At 28.7% G+C, this 19,940-nt stretch overlaps 4 protein-coding genes across 4 annotated transcripts; all 4 read left to right on the top strand.

Annotated features, from left to right (window-relative positions):
• The first annotated feature begins 628 nt into the window (after positions 1 to 628).
• LOC143915336 (retinol-binding protein pinta-like) lies at positions 629 to 10,486 on the top strand. Its single transcript, XM_077435944.1, has 7 exons — positions 629 to 768; positions 9,019 to 9,193; positions 9,291 to 9,450; positions 9,540 to 9,801; positions 9,878 to 9,988; positions 10,057 to 10,162; positions 10,235 to 10,486. Exons 2-7 carry the CDS (start codon positions 9,055 to 9,057, stop codon positions 10,384 to 10,386), a joined length of 930 nt encoding a protein of 309 aa, XP_077292070.1. The 5' UTR covers positions 629 to 768; positions 9,019 to 9,054; the 3' UTR covers positions 10,387 to 10,486.
• LOC143915335 (retinol-binding protein pinta-like) lies at positions 4,384 to 7,281 on the top strand. Its single transcript, XM_077435943.1, has 7 exons — positions 4,384 to 4,445; positions 5,219 to 5,390; positions 5,476 to 5,635; positions 5,730 to 5,991; positions 6,066 to 6,176; positions 6,248 to 6,353; positions 7,001 to 7,281. The coding sequence occupies exons 2-7, from the start codon at positions 5,252 to 5,254 to the stop codon at positions 7,150 to 7,152; spliced, it is 930 nt and encodes a 309-aa protein (XP_077292069.1). The 5' UTR covers positions 4,384 to 4,445; positions 5,219 to 5,251; the 3' UTR covers positions 7,153 to 7,281.
• A 2,083-nt stretch (positions 10,487 to 12,569) lies between the features above and the next one.
• On the top strand, positions 12,570 to 15,094 carry LOC143915531 (retinol-binding protein pinta-like). Its single transcript, XM_077436228.1, has 6 exons — positions 12,570 to 12,764; positions 12,870 to 13,029; positions 13,119 to 13,380; positions 13,458 to 13,568; positions 13,639 to 13,744; positions 13,819 to 15,094. Exons 1-6 carry the CDS (start codon positions 12,626 to 12,628, stop codon positions 13,968 to 13,970), a joined length of 930 nt encoding a protein of 309 aa, XP_077292354.1. The 5' UTR covers positions 12,570 to 12,625; the 3' UTR covers positions 13,971 to 15,094.
• A 923-nt stretch (positions 15,095 to 16,017) lies between these two features.
• Positions 16,018 to 17,881, top strand: LOC143915074 (retinol-binding protein pinta-like). The gene is made up of 7 exons (XM_077435501.1): positions 16,018 to 16,109; positions 16,283 to 16,464; positions 16,570 to 16,729; positions 16,819 to 17,080; positions 17,158 to 17,268; positions 17,337 to 17,442; positions 17,518 to 17,881. The coding sequence occupies exons 2-7, from the start codon at positions 16,326 to 16,328 to the stop codon at positions 17,667 to 17,669; spliced, it is 930 nt and encodes a 309-aa protein (XP_077291627.1). The 5' UTR covers positions 16,018 to 16,109; positions 16,283 to 16,325; the 3' UTR covers positions 17,670 to 17,881.
• Positions 17,882 to 19,940: the final 2,059 nt, after the last annotated feature.

Below are 19,940 nucleotides of genomic sequence, written 5' to 3'. Positions count from 1 at the left end.
AGTTCATAACGTCTGGTTTGACCGATTGAATTTATTTGGTATTCTTTAATTATTTTTAATTTATTGAATGTTATTTCTACACTAGCCGCAGTTACCGGAAGAGTAAAAAATAACATGAATGAAATATACTTCTAAAAATCACTCTCCAAACAACTATAATTGGTAATAAGTAATTCTGAAAATTGCCTTATGATTTTTGTTCCAAAAAGATCTTTCTTTTTTAATAAAAGTACATGTGTAAATTGAGATTCGAATTGATCTGAGAAAACTTCTGGATATTTTTTTCTGAGATTCAAAAAATGGTCTGGAATATCTTTTTTCGGCATATTAATAATTTTCTTAGGTTCAAGAAAACTGAAATAGTTTTTCACTACCTGCATTCCTGCAAAACGATTATTTTGTCGATTTATGGCCCCCTATTTTCATGGGCCCGTAAGCATTGCTTACCCCCGCTACATAGTAGTTACGCCACTGAGCATGATGGAGTCTTTTTTATTACTATTACATATACATATGTATATGTGGAAAAATTATAATACGTTAGGAGTAGTTGCTAATTTTTGGAGCTACTTCTGTGATTTTTCCACCTCTACCCAATTTACATAGTCAATTCAAGGTCCAGTATAGCATGAGTAGAAAGGTGTCTGTAGTGTTGTCGTGTCGTGTTCGTGTGTGCTCCTCCATTCATATATTTAACCTCAACTATTCGGTTTGAAGTCTTCTCTTAAGGAAAGCTACTGCGTGCCCTTAGTCTGATAGATAAATAAGGTAAAGTTTCTAAATATTTTCATAATAAAATTTAATGTTATGTGTTACAAATGTTGAAATACGAATATATGTGTATGTATGAATCATGGTTTAACATAACTGAATTAAAAAAAAACAATGAATATTAGGTTCGATAGATAAAATTTGTAGTAAACTATCTGTCATATTAAACAATATACATGTGTATGTATATATGTACAATGTGAATTGTTTTTCACGCTATTCACAAAGAAATTTAAATTTTATATATTATCACCGACGTCCAGTTTTTATTATATTATTCTATTTTGTGGTTTTAAATTTTTTGTACATATTCGACATATTACAATAATGTCGAAATATAATAAGTATACGTACATAAATACATATTCACATATGTACATTTATGAATAATCTGTGTGAACCATGAAGCTATATGGTAAAACCAGTTTATTTAATGGTTTTTATAAATTAAAACTCGTTTTTAAAATTGAAATTATAATATTATAGTCGTATTCCAATATATTTTTGTATGTGTCTGTTCGCTATGCAAAGTTGCAGTTTTCAACTTAGGCCTACCAAATTTGGTATACTATCTCACGGTAGCTTAACTTAGGCTGTAGATATGCTTTCATAAGGCCCAGAGTTTGGTATCAAATAGCTCTTATATAAAATCACCCGAGCAGCGCCGAGCAAGTGTGTTTGTCCATTATTGTTTAGAGAATTATTTTGGTATTGGAGAATTGTATTTTGGAAGGGGTTGGAGAATTCTGAAGGTTTTTTCCCAATTTTGTTAGCAATGTCGGCTAGCATAGTATGAAATTTGAAAATTTTAATAAATGCAAAATGTAATTATGGTATAATAAGTGAAACGTAAAGGAGGTTTGTAAAAATAGGGAAAAGCTGAGATTTACTCAAAAGAGTTCAAATATTTGGTTGTCTCGGTAAAAAACTAACAAATATAGAAAATATTATGGATCATTCATATACATATGTACATATACATATATATGAAAAACTATCGAGTTTGGTTTATAAGAATATATATATATATATATATATATATATATATATATATATATATATATATATATATATATATATATATATATATATATATATATATATATATATATATATATATATATATATGTATATTACATTATATTTCATATGAAGAAAGTTAGCCTTTTCCAGACTTTTTTCACTACAAATCATACGGTGACCTTGATTATAAAGCAACATCACTATGTGTTTAATTATTTTTATGCATATTTTAAGCATTAATTTGTTATTTCGTATAACTGTGTATACTAATGTATTTTGGATTGAAACCAAACAACGGATTTGAGAGGGCTTTCATCGGAATTGACTAAGATTGCCTAAAAAGTGTTTAATGAAGATCCATAGCAAATCGGACAAGAAATTCAAGCGCTAAAATACTGCCTAGCTTATAAGTATCATCCTTATGCATGAACCGGTCAACATTAAAAATAACAATAGTATATCAATATTTATGGAAAAACATCAATTTATGAATATGGTGGTTACACGGAGTCCTTCGGATTCGAGAGTTCATTTTATTTATTTATATTTATGTAAGTTTTTACACACATGAACATTTTACATATGTATGAAACAATTTTTATAAAAATTGGTTATGATTATACATTTGTATATATGTACATATGTATGTATATAAATTAATTTTTTATATCATATGAATTTAAGGAAGCAATGCCACTCAGACAAACAGGAGCTTACCATTTTTTAATTCTCCACAATGATTTGAGACAATCCCAAAATTTCCTCACACGTTTCATGAATGAAAAATATAGACAAAATAAAAAATAAAAACAAAAATCGATCATGATATTACAAAATGTAATATAAAATTGTTAAAACAATGGATTATATTTTCTGATTTTTATTCATAGCGGAAACTGGAAAGGATGTATTAATATTACACATACATAGGTATGTACATATGTACCGTAAGAAATCTAGCCCATTATTTTTTATACTAAATAATACATGAATAAATAACGTTTTTTCCTCAACGGCTGTATTTAAATATTGGAATTTTATGAATATACATATGTAGTTGCCGAATATTCTTATAAAATATTAATATTTTATGTAAATGAAGTCGAAGTAATCATTAGCATTTAAATATGTTTTTTTAAGCTTCTGATGCAATGGGACCCCAACTAAATTATTTTCGAAAAAGTTCCTATATAAAATACTAGTGGTTTTACCCGGCTTCGCTCAGTATTTGTAATATAAAACGCTTAAACATGACTAATTTAATATTAAACACAATTTATATGAATCGAAAAATAATTTAACGTCAGCCAATCAGGAATAGGAATCGGGAATCAGAACTGAAATCGGAACCGGGAGTCGGAATAAGAAATCGGGAGTCCGAACTGAAATCCTGATCCAGAACTGAAATCGGAATACGGATTCGGAACTGACATTGGAACCGGAAATCGGAACTGAAACCGCAATCGGAATCGAAAACAGCATCGAAATCGAAAACAGAATCGAATTCGATATCGATACCGTCGCCATAGAAAATTATATTTTTCGAGACGTCACGGGTTCTACAAACCAAATCTTACATAGTTACATACAAAATATCTTTTTAAATTATGTATTAGATTAAGATTAAACTACCGATCAGATTAGGGTGATCAGTAGAGTAAAAATAGTGCATATGAACATATATTATATAAACCAGAGATTAAGAAGTCTACTGGTATATATTAAGGAAAATTAAGGTAAATGCAATTAAATATGCCAGCAGCATAGCTTGGTCGTTAAGCTTCTGATTAGCGTCGAGAGGTGCCGGGTTCGGTCCCATAAGCTGACCTCGATTGAAAAGATTTTTTCTGAGTATATCTGTAGTTCTGTTGGTTAGACCTGGATATTTGTGACTCCAGGTCAATTTTGTTTGATTTTTTTCAACAAGGTTTGCCAATTTTCTCTGATTTCATTATTGAAACGGTTCCCGGTTAAATTGGCTATATATCCTTCCTACCTACTATGTCACTACTATTTGAGATTGATTAATGTATAATAAAATTTATGTACAATTCATAGATGTCTCGTTAATTTGCGAGTTTTTTCAGTGTCTCGTAATTCAGCGACTTGTATACTAAAAAAAAAAATGCTGCAAAGTTTGTAATTGCCTAGGAAGGCGCATTGGGGTTACCTGTAAGGCTTTCCTGGTATATATGTAAAAAAATACATGTTTTATGAACATCTTTCATATGTATATTATAATTATGCCGGTGGTGAGTGCTACTATTCGGATATAGGAAAAATGGTGAATATTTTTGGCTGTGTCAGTATTTCTCAATCAACTAAGTTAAGTTTAATTTATTTATTTAATTTTAAATAGGTCACAAAGTTTACTATCACTGAATATTGGTTTATTGAACAATAAATAATAATGCAACTGGTAAAATTCACCATGTTGTGTTTTCAAATATCTATTATATTTGTATAAGAGATGATAACACAAAAATATCTAGTGTATAACGTGAAATCGATATCTATATTAAACATATTATCTTTGTACATGATATGGCATGTGGCGAGATAATGAGATAAAAATACTTTTATAATGGTGATTATTGTGCTGATTATTTCAAGTTGTACCTGGCTTTGTCTCGGTACATTTCAGAGGAGCTGTAAGTACAATTTGTGTGAATCGTTTTTTGTCAATAAATTAAAATGTATATAATAACGACCCTCTACGTTTATTTAAATAAAACTAGTACATTTTTATATACTTCTTAAATGTGATTTCGTGACTAGTTTGATTGTTAACACCAGTGGTTCCCAAACTTATTTTGCCCATGGACCCCCTCTTAAGGCAAAAACCTGACCATGAACCCCCAGGTGAAATAACTCTACATAACTTGAAATGAAGATCATTCTGTAATTTCAAATTGGTTTCGTTAAATTTGGGAAATAAGTCAGTCATATAAGCTATGTCAATTTTTGAATTAATTAAATTGAGCCCCAAATCGTTGTCATTACTTTCCAGGAATTCTAACATTGAATCAAAGAGTGCATAAAACCGATCCAAACATGCACTTTTAGACAACCAACGAACTTCGGTGCTAAATAGAAAACGATTATAGTTTTCATCATTTTCCAAACAATCTTTCATTTAAAGCACTTCTTTTGATTTTATTAACTCTTCTAATGACATAATCTAGTGAGCTATGCAAGCGTTCACTAAGATTTTTGACTACTAAATGGTGTCATACCTGGTGACTAATAAATGGTGACCCCCTCGGTGGTCATATGGACCCCGGGGGGTCCACAGGAACCACTGGTTTAGAAAAATTAATAAAACCTTCCTTATATAAATGTAAAATGTAATAAACAAATAAAAAGAGGAACATTAATATATATTTTTTGTAATTAAATAATATACACATTCATTGCTTTTAAGACTTGTTAATTCTAAGAAGAACGGAAATAAATAATGGGTTTGAGAGAGCTTTCACCGGAATTGGCTAAGCAAGCCCAGGAAGAGTTGAATGAAGATCCAAAACGAATCGAGCAAGATCTTCAAGCTCTTAAAGATTGGCTCGTAAAGCAGCGTCATCTCAATGCACGAACTGGTTAATATAAATATAGCACAATACATAGATATATGTATTTATTTAATCGGTTTATAATAAGTTGATGCTTACTATTTTTATGAAGATGATCAGTGGCTAATAGCATTTCTTCGTGGATGTAAATATAGTTTGGAGCGAACCAAAGAAAAATTGGACATGTTTTATACGTTGAGAACAGCAGCCCCAGAAATGTGTCAGGTTGAAGATCCAATGAATCCGAAAATTCAAGAATTATTGAGTCTTGGGTGTGTATAATTTCCGTATAAGCACACAATCTAGAATTAAGAGTAAATACATAAATGGCATCAAGAAATAAATAAATAAAACATTATGTTATAGTGCAACATTACCATTAAAAAACTCGCCAAATTATAACGGACCACGAGTGATTCTCGTTAGGCCTGGTCAATATGATCCAAATAAAATTTCAATAATCGATTCTATGCAAGTAAGTCACATGATTTCTTGTATTCAACTTATGGAAGATGATCAATCAGTTATTGCTGGACAGCTTTTTATAATTGATTTGTCCAATGTGACTTTGGGCCATTTCACACAAATGACGCCATCAGTTGCAAAGAAAATGGTCATTAGCGGACAGGTAATTAGTATATTAAATAATTATTTATTAAATAATTATCAAAAGATTCTTGAATAAAACTATTTGAATTCAAGGACGCTTTGCCAATTAGGCAAAAAGGAACCCACCATGTTAATTCCCCACAAGGAATTGAAACTATTGTGAATTTCTTCAAACGTTTCCTGAATGAAAAAAATCGAAATCGGGTATGAAATTGTAACAAAATATGAATTCATGTTAATGAGATTTGATTAAATAATTTCGAACATGTTTTCAGATTTTCATTCATAGCGGTGACATGGAAACTTTATACGAATATGTACCAAAAGCAATCCTACCTGCTGAATATGGTGGAGATGCTGGATCCATTGATGATTTGAAAGGTAATTCAGTTGTATTTAATATTTTAGTTTAGATAAATATTAGCCTAATAAGGATCCATTTCAAATATTAAATACGTTTATATAATATGTTTATAGCTGTATATCTATATCTATGTTTATATACATATTTTTTATTCAGGGGTGACATTTCAGGTTTTTCCCAGGGAGGGGGGTATATTATATTAAAAAAATGTATATGAATTTTAACTATTTCTTTTAATCATTTTTTCAGTAATATATAGGCAATTCAATTCAACAATTTTTTTCGTAGGATAAATGAGTTGCAAATATCTTTCAAAGTAAGACAAACATCAAAACAAAATATATTTGGGAGTTGACATTTTTTTTCTGGGAAAAATCGACATGTTATACTTGACATTGTTCTAAAGAATTTTAATATTCTGTTTTTGTTGGTTTAGTATTATAATTCAAATTCATAATAATACATTAACCAACGTGGTTAGTCCTGTTCAAATCTAGGAGGGGCGGCTGCCCATCCCAGCCCCTCCAAATGACGCCTCTGTTTTTATTAATAACATAATGTACTTGTATATATGTATATTACATATAGTTGCGAATATGTACTTCGTAGACAAAGTAAACTTTAATAAAATGTACATATATTTCATTCTATAATTTCTTTTCAGATTATTGGAAAAAGAAAATTGAAGATCATAGAGATTGGTTTTTGGATGAAGCTAAATATAAAAGCAACGAAAATAATAGAGTAGGAAAACCAAAAACAGCTGAAACATTATTTGGAATAGAAGGATCCTTTCGTCAGTTGAATGTAGATTAAAATTCAATTTCTTTTTGAATTTGTTTAAATAGAATAAAATGCAATTAATTGTAATTAAATGATTTTTTTTCATATTTAATTTGAATGATTTTTCAATAAATAAATATTTCTGTGTTTTTTATAATTTTATATATTTTTTTATTAAATATTTTATGTATATAATGTATGCCATAAAATATATTTTTTAATGTTTGTGTGTAATTTTTTTTACTTTATCTATGTACGTAGTAACCATGGTAATCATGGGAAAATTCGAACTCGAGATTTTGACTGATTCGAACTCAGAATCGTTTTCATGATCTAGAAAAAATGTAAAAATGGACTGAATTTTATTTTAGATGTAATAGAAATTATACATTTTATACCCCAATATTAGTAGTCGTACTTATTCTCTAGAGAATCGAGGATTTTTATGTTTTTCTCAGAAACCTTTTGGTTTATTGTACTGCAATTTCGTCAGCAGGGGCGTCATCAACTGAAACGTAAGAATGGAACGGATTTTGAAAATACTGAAAACGATACAGCGTACTGAAATTTGGCTAAATTTAGAATTTCACCCATATATACATACAATGTACATATTTTTGGAATTTTGCCTTAGACTACTCTAAGATTTCAAAGTGTAAACATCGTTTCAACATTATCATCATCATCATCATCATACCTCATTTTGTTAACGGTAAGTACTTTATTTTAATTATTTCTTGTAATTCTCTTAAAAAATCAGTTTTATTCTTGACCGAATATAAGTATAGTTTTAATTATATTTTTCGGAAAACTACAAAATTCTATAATAACAATGATAATAAAGGGACACAAAATCACATATTTGCTAAATGTGCCGATAATATTGGTATATCTCTGCTGAGATATAATTGTTTTAACAATATTAATATTGACCTGTATTTATTTGCCAATTAATTTTAACTTCAGTAAAAAAATAGCCTGATTAAAATATATAGAGAATCCTAATACAAATAAAACTAATCATTTCGGGAATTCAAAGCAAGAGTTTTCTCTTTTTAAAAACACACAAAAGCCGTCAATTTTGATTAACTTAATAATGCTCTTTGCACCGTTAAACCTACATCTACAGATAACGAGAGAACATTTTCGGTATCGAAAATTTTTTGCACTAAGCTGATATCGACATTGGGGGATAAGTCTCTCAATGATTTAGTGTTTCTAAAGTATTATTATGTTAAAATTAGGAAAACAAAATAAAATTTTAAATTTATTGTAATTTTGCATCATGATATACTGTATTATATTTGTAATTGTATTTGTTTATTACATATATGTTTTTTATCACCTTCTATAATATGTTTACAGAATTGTATAATGAAACAAAATAAATAAAATTTGAATTTAAAATCTGGAAGTTATTGATTTTGATTTAGGACTAGGATTCGACCCGGATGATCCTTTGGGTTTTCAAAACATTGAACCTGGATCCATCGGGTTTTGAAAACCCGGGTTTGCAGAAACCCTAGTCTGAGTATTTTCAAAAAACATATAGGGAGTAAGCTATATAGGCTACTGTAAGATAGCATATCAAATCCGGTGATTCTGTATTGAAAATTATGGAATTGACAAACACATTTGCTTGGGTGTTTATGTATGGAAGCCCTTCGATTTTAGGCTGCCATTCATAAACTATTATATTAGGCGTCTAATTTAAGGGTTCGATTTTTATTTCACACATTGAGTATGCTTCCTCTATACATATACAGATGACTGTATTTATGTATGTAAATTTATATTAGTTCTATTATTATATGTATATCAATTACTTTGTTGAAATCTTATAAAAAATATATTTTTTAAATTACTCATTATTTTACTAAGCATATATTATCTTTAAAGCAAAACCATAATATTAAGTAAAGCTGAAATTAAGCAATGGGTTTGAGAGAGTTATCACCTGAGTTGGCCAAGATAGCCCGAGAAGAGTTAAATGAAGATCCAAACCGAATTGGGCAAGATCTTCAAGCTCTTAAAGATTGGCTAGCTATGCAACCTCATCTCAATGCTCGAACTGGTAAATATAAAATACGAAATTACTCAAATTTACTGAAAAAGTATGTATGTAATTGATTGATTATAATTAATTTTCATATTATTTATTTTTGTTAAAGATGATCAATGGTTAATAGCATTTCTTCGAGGTTGTAAACATAGCTTAGAAAGATCTAAGGAAAAATTGGACATGTTTTATACGTTAAGAACAGCAGCTCCTGAAATATGCCAGGTTAAAGATCCTATGGATCCAAAAATTCAGGAATTATTAAATATCGGGTATGTTTGATTTATACTTGCATTTATATTGTTAAATAAAAGAGATAAAAATAGATTTTAATGAAGAATAATGTGTTTATGATATCAAGTGCAATGTTACCATTAAAAAAATCATCAAATTATAATGGTCCACAAGTGATTATCGTGAGACCCGGCCTATGTGATCCAAATCAATTTTCAATTCTCGATTCATTGAAACTAAATCATATGATTTTTTGCATTCTACTCATGGAAGATGATCAAGCAGTTGTTGCTGGACAACTCCACATAGCTGATATGACCAATGTCGGTATGGGTCATTTTACACAGATGACACCATCAATTGCAAAGAAAGTGATGATGAGTGGACAGGTATTATATGGAACAAATTTTTTAAAATAGATCATAGCAAAATTCTTAGTTTGTAATGAAAAATTGTGAATTTAAGGATGCAATGCCATTTAGACTGAAAGGACATCACCATTTTAATTCTCCACAAGTATTGGAAAAAATATTGAATTTTTTCAAAAATTTCGTGAACGAAAATAATCAGAAAAGAGTATAATATTGTAGGAATATATTAATTATTTACGAATTTTGTATTTTTAATATTCACTACGCTTTCAGATTTTCCTACATAGTGGAAATATTGAAGCAATATATCCATTTGTACCAAGAGAAATCTTGCCTGCTGAATATGGTGGGGATGCTGGACCCATAGATGATTTGAGGGGTAAAATGTGCTTATTTGTTGATGTAGTGACTAAGGAACTTTTTTATTGACATGTTTTTAAATGATTTTTAGATTATTGGAAAAAGAAATTGGAAGATAATAGAGATTGGTTTTTGGAGGAAGCTAAGTATAAAAGCGATGAGAATATAAGACTAGGAAAACCAAAAATATCTGAAATGCTGTTTGGAATAGCAGGATCATTCCGTCAATTGAATGTAGATTAAAATACAATTTTTTTTGTATTTATATAAATATAATACAATAAACTCCAATTAATTGTAATTAAAAGTATTTTAATGATTTTTAAATAAATATATATTTTTTTATTTTATATTATTAAATACGAAATACAATTATTGTTTTTATTTAAATATACATAAATACTGATGTATATTTTTTATTATTAAATGTTTGCATATATATGTATATTTTTTACTATGATGAAGTTATATTGGTTTAAATTGGTCGATTTGGTTGAAGAATCTTTATTTTTTAGCTATTCATTATTGCATACTAACTGGCATTGCCTTAAAAGATTCGAACATTTCTGGGCTTCGTCCAGGGTATAGAGAGGGGACTTCACGATATCCTCAGTTTTGTTTTTATTTATTACGAAAGAACCTAAAAACCAGTGTTTCAAAATACAATCATCCAGTACCAAATTTTTTATTCTAAAAATTTAAATTATAACGAACAAACATACAACGGCGCTTCCGGACGTTTTTGTGCAGGGACTAACCTTCAACCAAGGGATCTAAGTTATTCCAAAACACATCTTACGTTTAGGGTAGTAAATTGGTCGTAAGTTTAAGGTGGTACGGTTTAATTGTAAGATACATACAAAGAATACCAATTTTGTCGATTCGGTATTGAAATTTGTTAAATTACATAGTGGACAAACACACCTGCCTGGGTGTTTATAAATAAGAGATCTTCGATTCTAGGCTCGGAGCTTTTCCAAAATCTAAACCTCGAGCTTTTTCATCGATGATCTACTCTTCTGAGGGTACCATGGTCTATAAACTTTCATGGCCCTAAATTGGAAATTGTGCATAAATAGACATTGATTTACAATATACATATTTTTTTTACGATACGATTTTTTAAAATTCGATTTCTGTAAATGAAATTCCTTATTTACTCACAATGCTATGTAATATTTGCTATTTCCTCACAATAGATGTTCGAAATAGTTAAAAAAATTGTGTTTTTTAGTAAATTTTTGAAATATTAAATATTATATAATACATATGTATGTATGTACATAAAAAGTCTACAAGCATTTTGCCATGAGCCTCTAAAATTATAGATGGATTTCTGGCGGACATCTTATTTCGGAAACCAGTGGTATGAAAACTATAAACGAGAAATATATCATCGCTAAGGATTTTCGTTGAAAATGCAGTTATTTTTACATACCTCCTTTACGTTTCACATGGCTTTTTAAAAGAAAGTGATTTGTAGTTTGTTTCTTTAGATTATTATATACGAACATTGTAATTAAATTGATAAGTAGCCAGTGTTATCAATATAAACATATGAATAGTCGCGAATGGAACATTCAATACAGTTTTTGCAAGTATATTTCATCCTTTTGCAAATGAAATTCACCCTTTTGCAAATGAAATTAATACTTTTGCAAATGAAATTAATCCTTTTGCAAATGAAATTATTCCTTTTGTAAATGAAATTAACCCTTTTGCAAATGAAATTCATCCTTTTTAAAAATCGTATTGAAAAATAAAGAAACCTAATTAAACAATATGTGCTTTTTATGTATTTTAGTTTAAACTTATATTTCTGTTTGTACATACATGTATCAAGAAATATATGTATGTAGTTACAAATAAACAAGTGGGGTGAGTTGTCTATCATTTTATTGACAAATGAATTTAGATGGCAAATAACTATTTCGTGAAACTTTTAATACTTATATTATTTAATAATCATGAAGTAGACAAGATAATGAGATGATGATTTTAATGTAATTATTTTGACGATTATTATCTTTGGCGTTCATATAAATAATTTTTTCATTCGGTTTTAAGTTTATCCATTGAGCATGTTGCCTCTCCAGATACATAGACATATGTATGTATCTCAGAGTCTATTGGTACATAGGATTAATTACAAATATAATACTTCGTATGAAACATTCTACACAAATTTATCCATAAAAGGTATTTGAGATATTCGTATATGTATAAAATTATATCGTTGTATACATACATATATCCTTGTATTTATTCCAATGCATATGTACTAGTGAATGTAAAAAAGAAAAAAGTCAAAAATCCTATTAACAATTATTTTTATTTTAAATTTATATTAGTTTTATTATTATATGTATATCAATTATTTTGTTGAAATATTATAAAATATATCTTAACTACTCATTATTTTACTAAGCATATTTTATCTTTAAAGCAAAACCATAATATTAATTGAAGCTGAAATTAAGCAATGGGTTTGAGAGAGTTATCACCCGAGTTGGCCAAGATAGCCCGAGAAGAGTTAAACGAAGATCCAAACCGAATTGGGCAAGATCTTCAAGCTCTTAAAGATTGGCTAGCTAAGCAACCTCATCTCAATGTTCGAACTGGTAAATATAAAACATGAAATTACTCAAATTTACTGAAAAAGTATACATGTATGTATTTAATTGATTGATTATAATTAATTTTCATATTATTTATTTTTGTTAAAGATGATCAATGGTTGATAGCATTTCTTCGTGGTTGTAAATATAGCTTAGAAAGAACTAAGGGAAAATTGGACATGTTTTATACGTTAAGAAAAGCAGCTCCTGAAATATGCCAGGTTAAAGATCTTATGGATCCAAAAATTCAGGAATTATTAAATATTGGGTATGTTTAACTTATACTTGCATCTGCATTGTTAAATAAAATACATAAAAATAGATTTTAATGAAAAATAATGTGTTTTTGATATAAAGTGAAATGTTACCATTAAAGAATTCGTCAAATTATAATGGTCCACGAGCAATTCTCGTGAGACCCGGCCTATGTGATCCAAATAAATTTTCAATGATTGATGTGATGCAAATAAATTACATGCTGTATTGCATTCTACTCATGGAAGATGATCAAGCAGTGGTTGCTGGACATCTCCACATAGTTGATTTGACCAATGTCGGTATGAGTCATTTTACACAGATGACACCATCAATTGCAAAGAAAGTGGTGATGAGTGGACAGGTATTATATGGAATAATTTATTTTAAAATAGATTATAGCTAAATTCTTAGTTTGTAATGTAAAATTGTGAATTTAAGGATGCAATGCCATTTAGACTGAAAGGATCTCACAACATTAATGCTCCAAAAGGAATGGAAACAATATTGAATTTTTTCAAAAATTTCATGAATGAAAAAAATCAGAATCGAGTATACTATTGTAGGAATATATGAAATATTTAAAACAATTTATTTTCTTCAATATTCACTACGTTTTCAGATGTTCCTACATAGTGGAAATGTTGAAGCAGTATATAAATATGTACCAAAAGAAATCTTTCCTGCTGAATATGGTGGGGATGCTGGACCCATAGATGATTTGAGGGGTAATCTGTGCTTATTTTTTGTTGGTGTAGTGCTTAATAAATTTTTTACTTACATGTTTCAAATTAATTTTCAGATTACTGGAAAAATAAATTTGAAGACTATAGTGATTGGTTTTTGGAGGAAGCTAAGTATAAAAGCGATGAGAATAAAAGACCAGGAAAACCAAAAACATCGGAAACGTTATTTGGAATAGAAGGATCCTTCCGTCAGTTGAATTTAGATTAAAAAACAATGTTTTTTTAAAATTTTATTTGAATTTAATTAATATAATGAATTCCATTGAATGTTTTTGATCTTTTCACATTCATTTGAATGATTTTTAAATAAATAAATATTTCTTTGGTTTTTATACTTTTATATACAATACTAGCTGAACCCGGCATGCGTTGCAATGCCACAAAAACGCATGCAATTCTCGTTCCCGTTCCCGTTCCCATTCCCGTTCTCGTTCCCGTTCCCGTTCCTATTCCCGTTCTCGTTCCCGTTCCCATTTGTCGGCAAACACATGTGAAATTATTAAATTATTTGTTTATTTTAAAGATGCTCATCGGTGAGTCGAGATATATGTATATGTATTTTGATTTTATTAAATTCATGTTTGAAAACAATGATTCGTAAAGGTATATATGTATGTACATATAATCAAAAAATGATTTTACATATCTTGTATGCTGCTTCTTTAAGAATGGAAATTTTTTTCTGTACACTATATTCTAGTAGTCAGAGTTCATCTGATATAAAAGATTTTAGCATAATATCATTCTGAAGGTCTAAAATCTCTAGATCCAGTTCTGTCCTTACTTAAGTAAGTTCTCAATATTTATTTGGCAAGTTAAAGGATTGATAAAAAGGAGACCATTGGCTCGATTATAGTAAATTGCTGAAATCTCTTTTCAAACTGTTCTTGAAGCACTCGAAGCTGTTAAACCAATAATGACACGTTTAATTCACTGTCACCTGCCATTTTCTTCATATTTAGAAATGCACGAGAGACAGAAATGAGTTAACAGAACCTATCATTTTAGCTACATGTTTGTCTTTTCCGTGTAGCTCCTAAGGTTAAAGAATTCAATTTTTCCATGATGTCTGCGATAAACCCAAATCCACCAGCCTAATCTGATCCGATCGACGCGGCAATCGCAATCACAATCACATTCACAAACGAAGAGAAGATACAAATAAGAGGTCAGAGTTAATTAATATTGCTGTCTTGCTCCCCCCCCATCTAGTGCTCTACCATTGAGTACCAAGCGCAATGTTGACAGCATAAACATATCGAATTATGCTGACAAATGATTTCGAATTACATAATTAAATTAGTATTTTAGAAACTCGTTAATAAAATAAGTAAAATAAATAAATAAATAAAATTAAAATAAAAAAAAATCTTTCGAAGTCGAATAGTGGTGAGCGCACATTAATCGGCACGGGGTTGGGAGCCCCTGGTATAGTGGGTAAATAAAAATTAATTTATTTACAATATACATAATAATCAGTTGTGATAATATAATATTTTACTGCAAAAATTAAAAAGTATCCATTGGAGATATTTAGTTGGTACGCCATTTTGGATATATGACCGTATTGCTGAAAGTCAAATGGATTAAATGAAATCATATCAAAAATAATCTAGTTTTAAGTAATCAGTTAATATTTGATAATGATATTAAATATAATAAAAAAATTAATCGATTGATTACTAGACTGACACCACAGTGCAATTGCAGGTATTGGAAATAGCCAAAAAAATGTTTTTTATTAGTTTTTTGAAACATTAAATTATATATAATATATAAAATGAGTTTATTAGCCTTTTGCCGCGAGTTTCTAAAAGTATAGGTGGACATATTATTTCGGAGCATTGCGTGAAAGATAAGATGATGAGTACTATCATTGTGAACGATTTTCGTTGGAAATGCAGTTAATTATATAAATTGTTAAGGATTGTAAAAAGGTTTTTGAGCTCTTTTTCCAATTATGCTGTAGATTAACATTAAAATAATATAATACTATGATTACTAACCAAATTAAATTAAATTGTAAAATAGAAAATGATCAGTAGATCAGTGGCTATTAAAATAGATATAAGATGTATTATGAACATAATTTCGTAATAATAAAAAGCATTTAAAAAACAAAATATAAATTGTAATTGCATCGATAATGAACCTGTGTTATCAATTTGATTATGAAAAGTCTGCGATCCACTGCTTAAATATCACTGAATCATTAGACAATTTGGATTTATTAATCAATAAATACTAAATTTAATAGATAACACTTTTAGTACACTCTCAGTTGTATTAAGCAATATATGTATGTACATACATATGTGTGTAGTTATAATACAAAAAAATAAGCGAGGTGAGTTGTCTGGACTTTTAATAATTTTGCATACTCACAAATATTTTTTAATTGTTTATGTGTGTTTTACTTTATATTAGTACATTTTAATATTATATTTTTCAATTACTTTACAATCAATTATTTTTTATAAAATTATTCATTATTTTAATAAGCACATATTATTTTTAAAGCGAAACGATAATACACTAAGTTATTAAAGCCGAAATTAAAAAAATGGGTTTGAGAGAGCTATCACCGGAATTGGCCAAGATAGCCCGAGAAGAGTTAAATGAAGATCCAAACCGAATTGAGCAAGATCTTCAAGCTCTAAAAGATTGGCTAGCTAAGCAACCTCATCTCAATGCTCGAACTGGTAAAGATAAAGCATGAAATTACTCAAATTTACTGAAAAATTATACATGTATGTATGTAATTGATTGATTATAATTAATTTTCATATTATTTATTTTTGCTAAAGATGATCAATGGTTGATAGCATTTCTTCGTGGTTGTAAATATAGCTTAGAAAGAACTAAGGAAAAATTGGACATGTTTTATACGTTAAGAACAGCAGCTCCAGAAATATGCCAGGTTAAAGATCCTATGGATCCAAAAATTCAGGAATTATTAAATATTGGGTATGTTTGATTTATACTTGCATTTATATTGTTAAATAAAAGAGATAAAAATAGATTTGAATGAAGAATAATGTGTTTTTGATATCAAGTACAACACTACCATTAAAAAATTCGTCAAATTATAATGGTCCACGAGCGATTCTCGTGAGACCCGGCCAAACTGATCCAGATAAATTTTCAATTCTTGATGCGATGCAACTAAATTACATGATTTATTGCATTCTACTCATGGAAGATGATCAAGCAGTTATTGCTGGTCAACTCCACATAGCTGATATGACCAATGTCGGTATGGGTCATTTTACACAGATGACACCATCAATTGCAAAGAAAGTGGTGATGAGTGGACAGGTATTATATGGAACAATTTATTTTAAAATAGATTATAGCTAAATTATTAGTTTGTAATGTAAAATTGTGAATTTAAGGATGCAATGCCATTTAGACTGAAAGGATCTCACCACATCAATTCTCCAAAAGGAATGGAAACAATATTTAATTTTTTCAAAAGTTTCATGAATGAAAAAAATCGGAATCGAGTATAATTTTGTACGAATATATGAAATATTTATGAATTTAAATTTTTGAATATTCATTATGTTTTCAGGTTTTCCTACATAGCGGAAGTATTGAAACAATGTATCAATACTTACCAAAAGAAATCTTTCCTGCTGAATATGGTGGCGATGCTAGACCTATAGATGATTTGAGGGGTAATCTGTGCTTATATATTTGTTGGTGTAGTGCTTAATAAATTTTTTACTAACAAGTTTCAAATTAATTTTCAGATTATTGGAAAAAGAAATTGGAAGACTATAGAGATTGGTTTTTGGAGGAAGCGAAGTATAAAAGCGATGAGAATAAAAGACCAGGAAAACCAAAAACATCTGAAACGTTGTTTGGAATAGAAGGATCGTTCCGTCAGTTGAATGTAGATTAAATAAAGTAAAATCAATGATTATTTTTTATATTTGAATTTGATTAATTGAAATGAAATGTTTTTTTTTCATATTCATGAAATATGAATGATTTTTGAATAAATAAATATTTGTTCCTTTTATATACTTTTACATATGTACATATATTATTTTATTGAGTATGTAATACATATACAAATAAATAATCTGTTTTCAATTTTGGATTGAAAAATGCTAAAACTGGTAATTCAAAATATGGGGTATAAATTTCAAAAATTATTAGTATATTATCAAAATATGCTTATGCTTTTTAGAAAAATTATATTAAACAGTTTTCACAATGAAATGCTATAACATGTATAGGTATAATTACAGGTATAATATAGGTTACATTTTCTGATAATCTGATTTCAGTGCAAAATCATGATAAATATAATATTATCAATATCTTTAATTACTCTTTGCCCATATAGGTTTTTTTGTTTTTTTTTCTTGATAAGTGTTTTTCTCGTCGTTATTAAAGTGAACAAAAATAACTCTTGTCAATTGATAAAATCACCAACGATACGTGTTCGTTTCAAATTATGTATAAGTCGTAAATCAGAAATGTCACTTTGCTGGCAGAAAAAGATCTTTGATCAATGTCATTTGACAGTTATGGATGTGAAACTTGGACACTGAACGCCAAGATCTTACACAAAGTCCAATGCAATTAAAGAAGTATGGAATGCTGTATGTTCGACGAAAATGAGGAAAGATAGGAAACGAAATACGTGGGTGAGAATTATGACTAGAGTAGTGGATAAAGTGGAAATACTAGGTAATCCAGAAAATGGTCAAGGGGGGGGGAGAGGCATTGCAATTGAAAATATAATATATAAAAAATATATTTCTAAAAGCACTAGGCCATAAATTGTAAGGACCTTTTTTTTTAGATACATTTTTGAAAGTTAAAATGAGGATTTGGAAAAATTAAAACATATGACTGTATGTATATGTACATATGTTACAGTGAAAGCATATTTAAAGTGAAAATATGTTATACATATGTATATTTTCACCGATTCAAGCAGTGAAAATGTATCAAACAGTGAATTTACAACGTTTAACTCTATAAATTTAACCCGAACAACCCAATCTTAAATTATTAGGCCCAACCCTTACTTAACCTAGCCTATCCTAACCCTTAAATAATACCAATCCTGAAAATGTAATGATTTGATTGACGCGTCAGTGAAAATATTGTCAGGTGTATCCCGGGTGATTCCCAGATTCTAGGTAGTATGCGACAAATACGAAACGGATTTTCAATAATAAAAAAAGGCTTACGATCCTACAAGGGTATTCAACTTTCACTTTTTCATTTATTTATGGGATTTTTAAATTATAAGATGTTTCGATATCACCATCTACTAATTTTATCTGTGCCCATAATTATGGAAGTGGTCTAAGAATTTTTCTTTTAAATCGATTATTTTGTAAAAGCGATATATACCTATATATAATAGAATAAAACAAAAATGGAACCTTTTCAATTAAATCTGAAACAAAACCTGAAGAAAACATTTTAAGCAATATTACATCTTGAATTGATCATCCGAGTCAAGAATACACGACTATAGAGGAAACGCTTCAAAACCCTGACGAGGATATTTATCCTACAATTCATTTATTATTATGTATAGTATTTACATTACCAGTTAGCATAGCTTCAGCCGAAAGAATCTTTTCCACTTTGAAAAGACTTAAAACCTATTTGAGAAACAGTATGTCTCAAGATCGTTTAACGGAATTAACATTATTAAATATTCATCGAAATATTGATGTTAATGTAGAAAATGTCATCAATAAATTTGAACATAGTGCAAAAAGAAAATTAGATTTTTTAATAGAGTAGTGATGAAATAAATTTAAAGATTTTTTAATTCGATAAATTTATTAAATACAATTTAATTATTACTATGAAATTAACCATGTTTTAACGGTTTATATTATAAATACCGAGCGAAGCCGGGTAAAACCACTAGGATACGATAAAGCGAAACATGTAAATTAATAGATTTCCCATGTTGGGCAAACATATCTACATACATATATACATAGTTTAATGTAGTGTAAAGGCAACATAAAAAAAAGTATTTCATCGATATTAAATAATATTTTGTATATATGTACATATATGTTTAAAAAAAAACATTTCTAGTATAAAATCGCAAAATTACCTTTGTTATTTTTTTTTAAATAACATCTGTTTTAGCATTTATCTACTTATCTTTAAAGATCAAATGTCACAT

Source organism: Arctopsyche grandis, chromosome 8 (assembly GCF_051622035.1).
Source record: "Arctopsyche grandis isolate Sample6627 chromosome 8, ASM5162203v2, whole genome shotgun sequence".
Taxonomy (NCBI): Eukaryota; Metazoa; Arthropoda; class Insecta; order Trichoptera; family Hydropsychidae; genus Arctopsyche; species Arctopsyche grandis.
The sequence above is the reverse complement of the archived record's forward strand: the minus strand, read 5'-3'. Positions and strand labels throughout refer to the sequence as shown.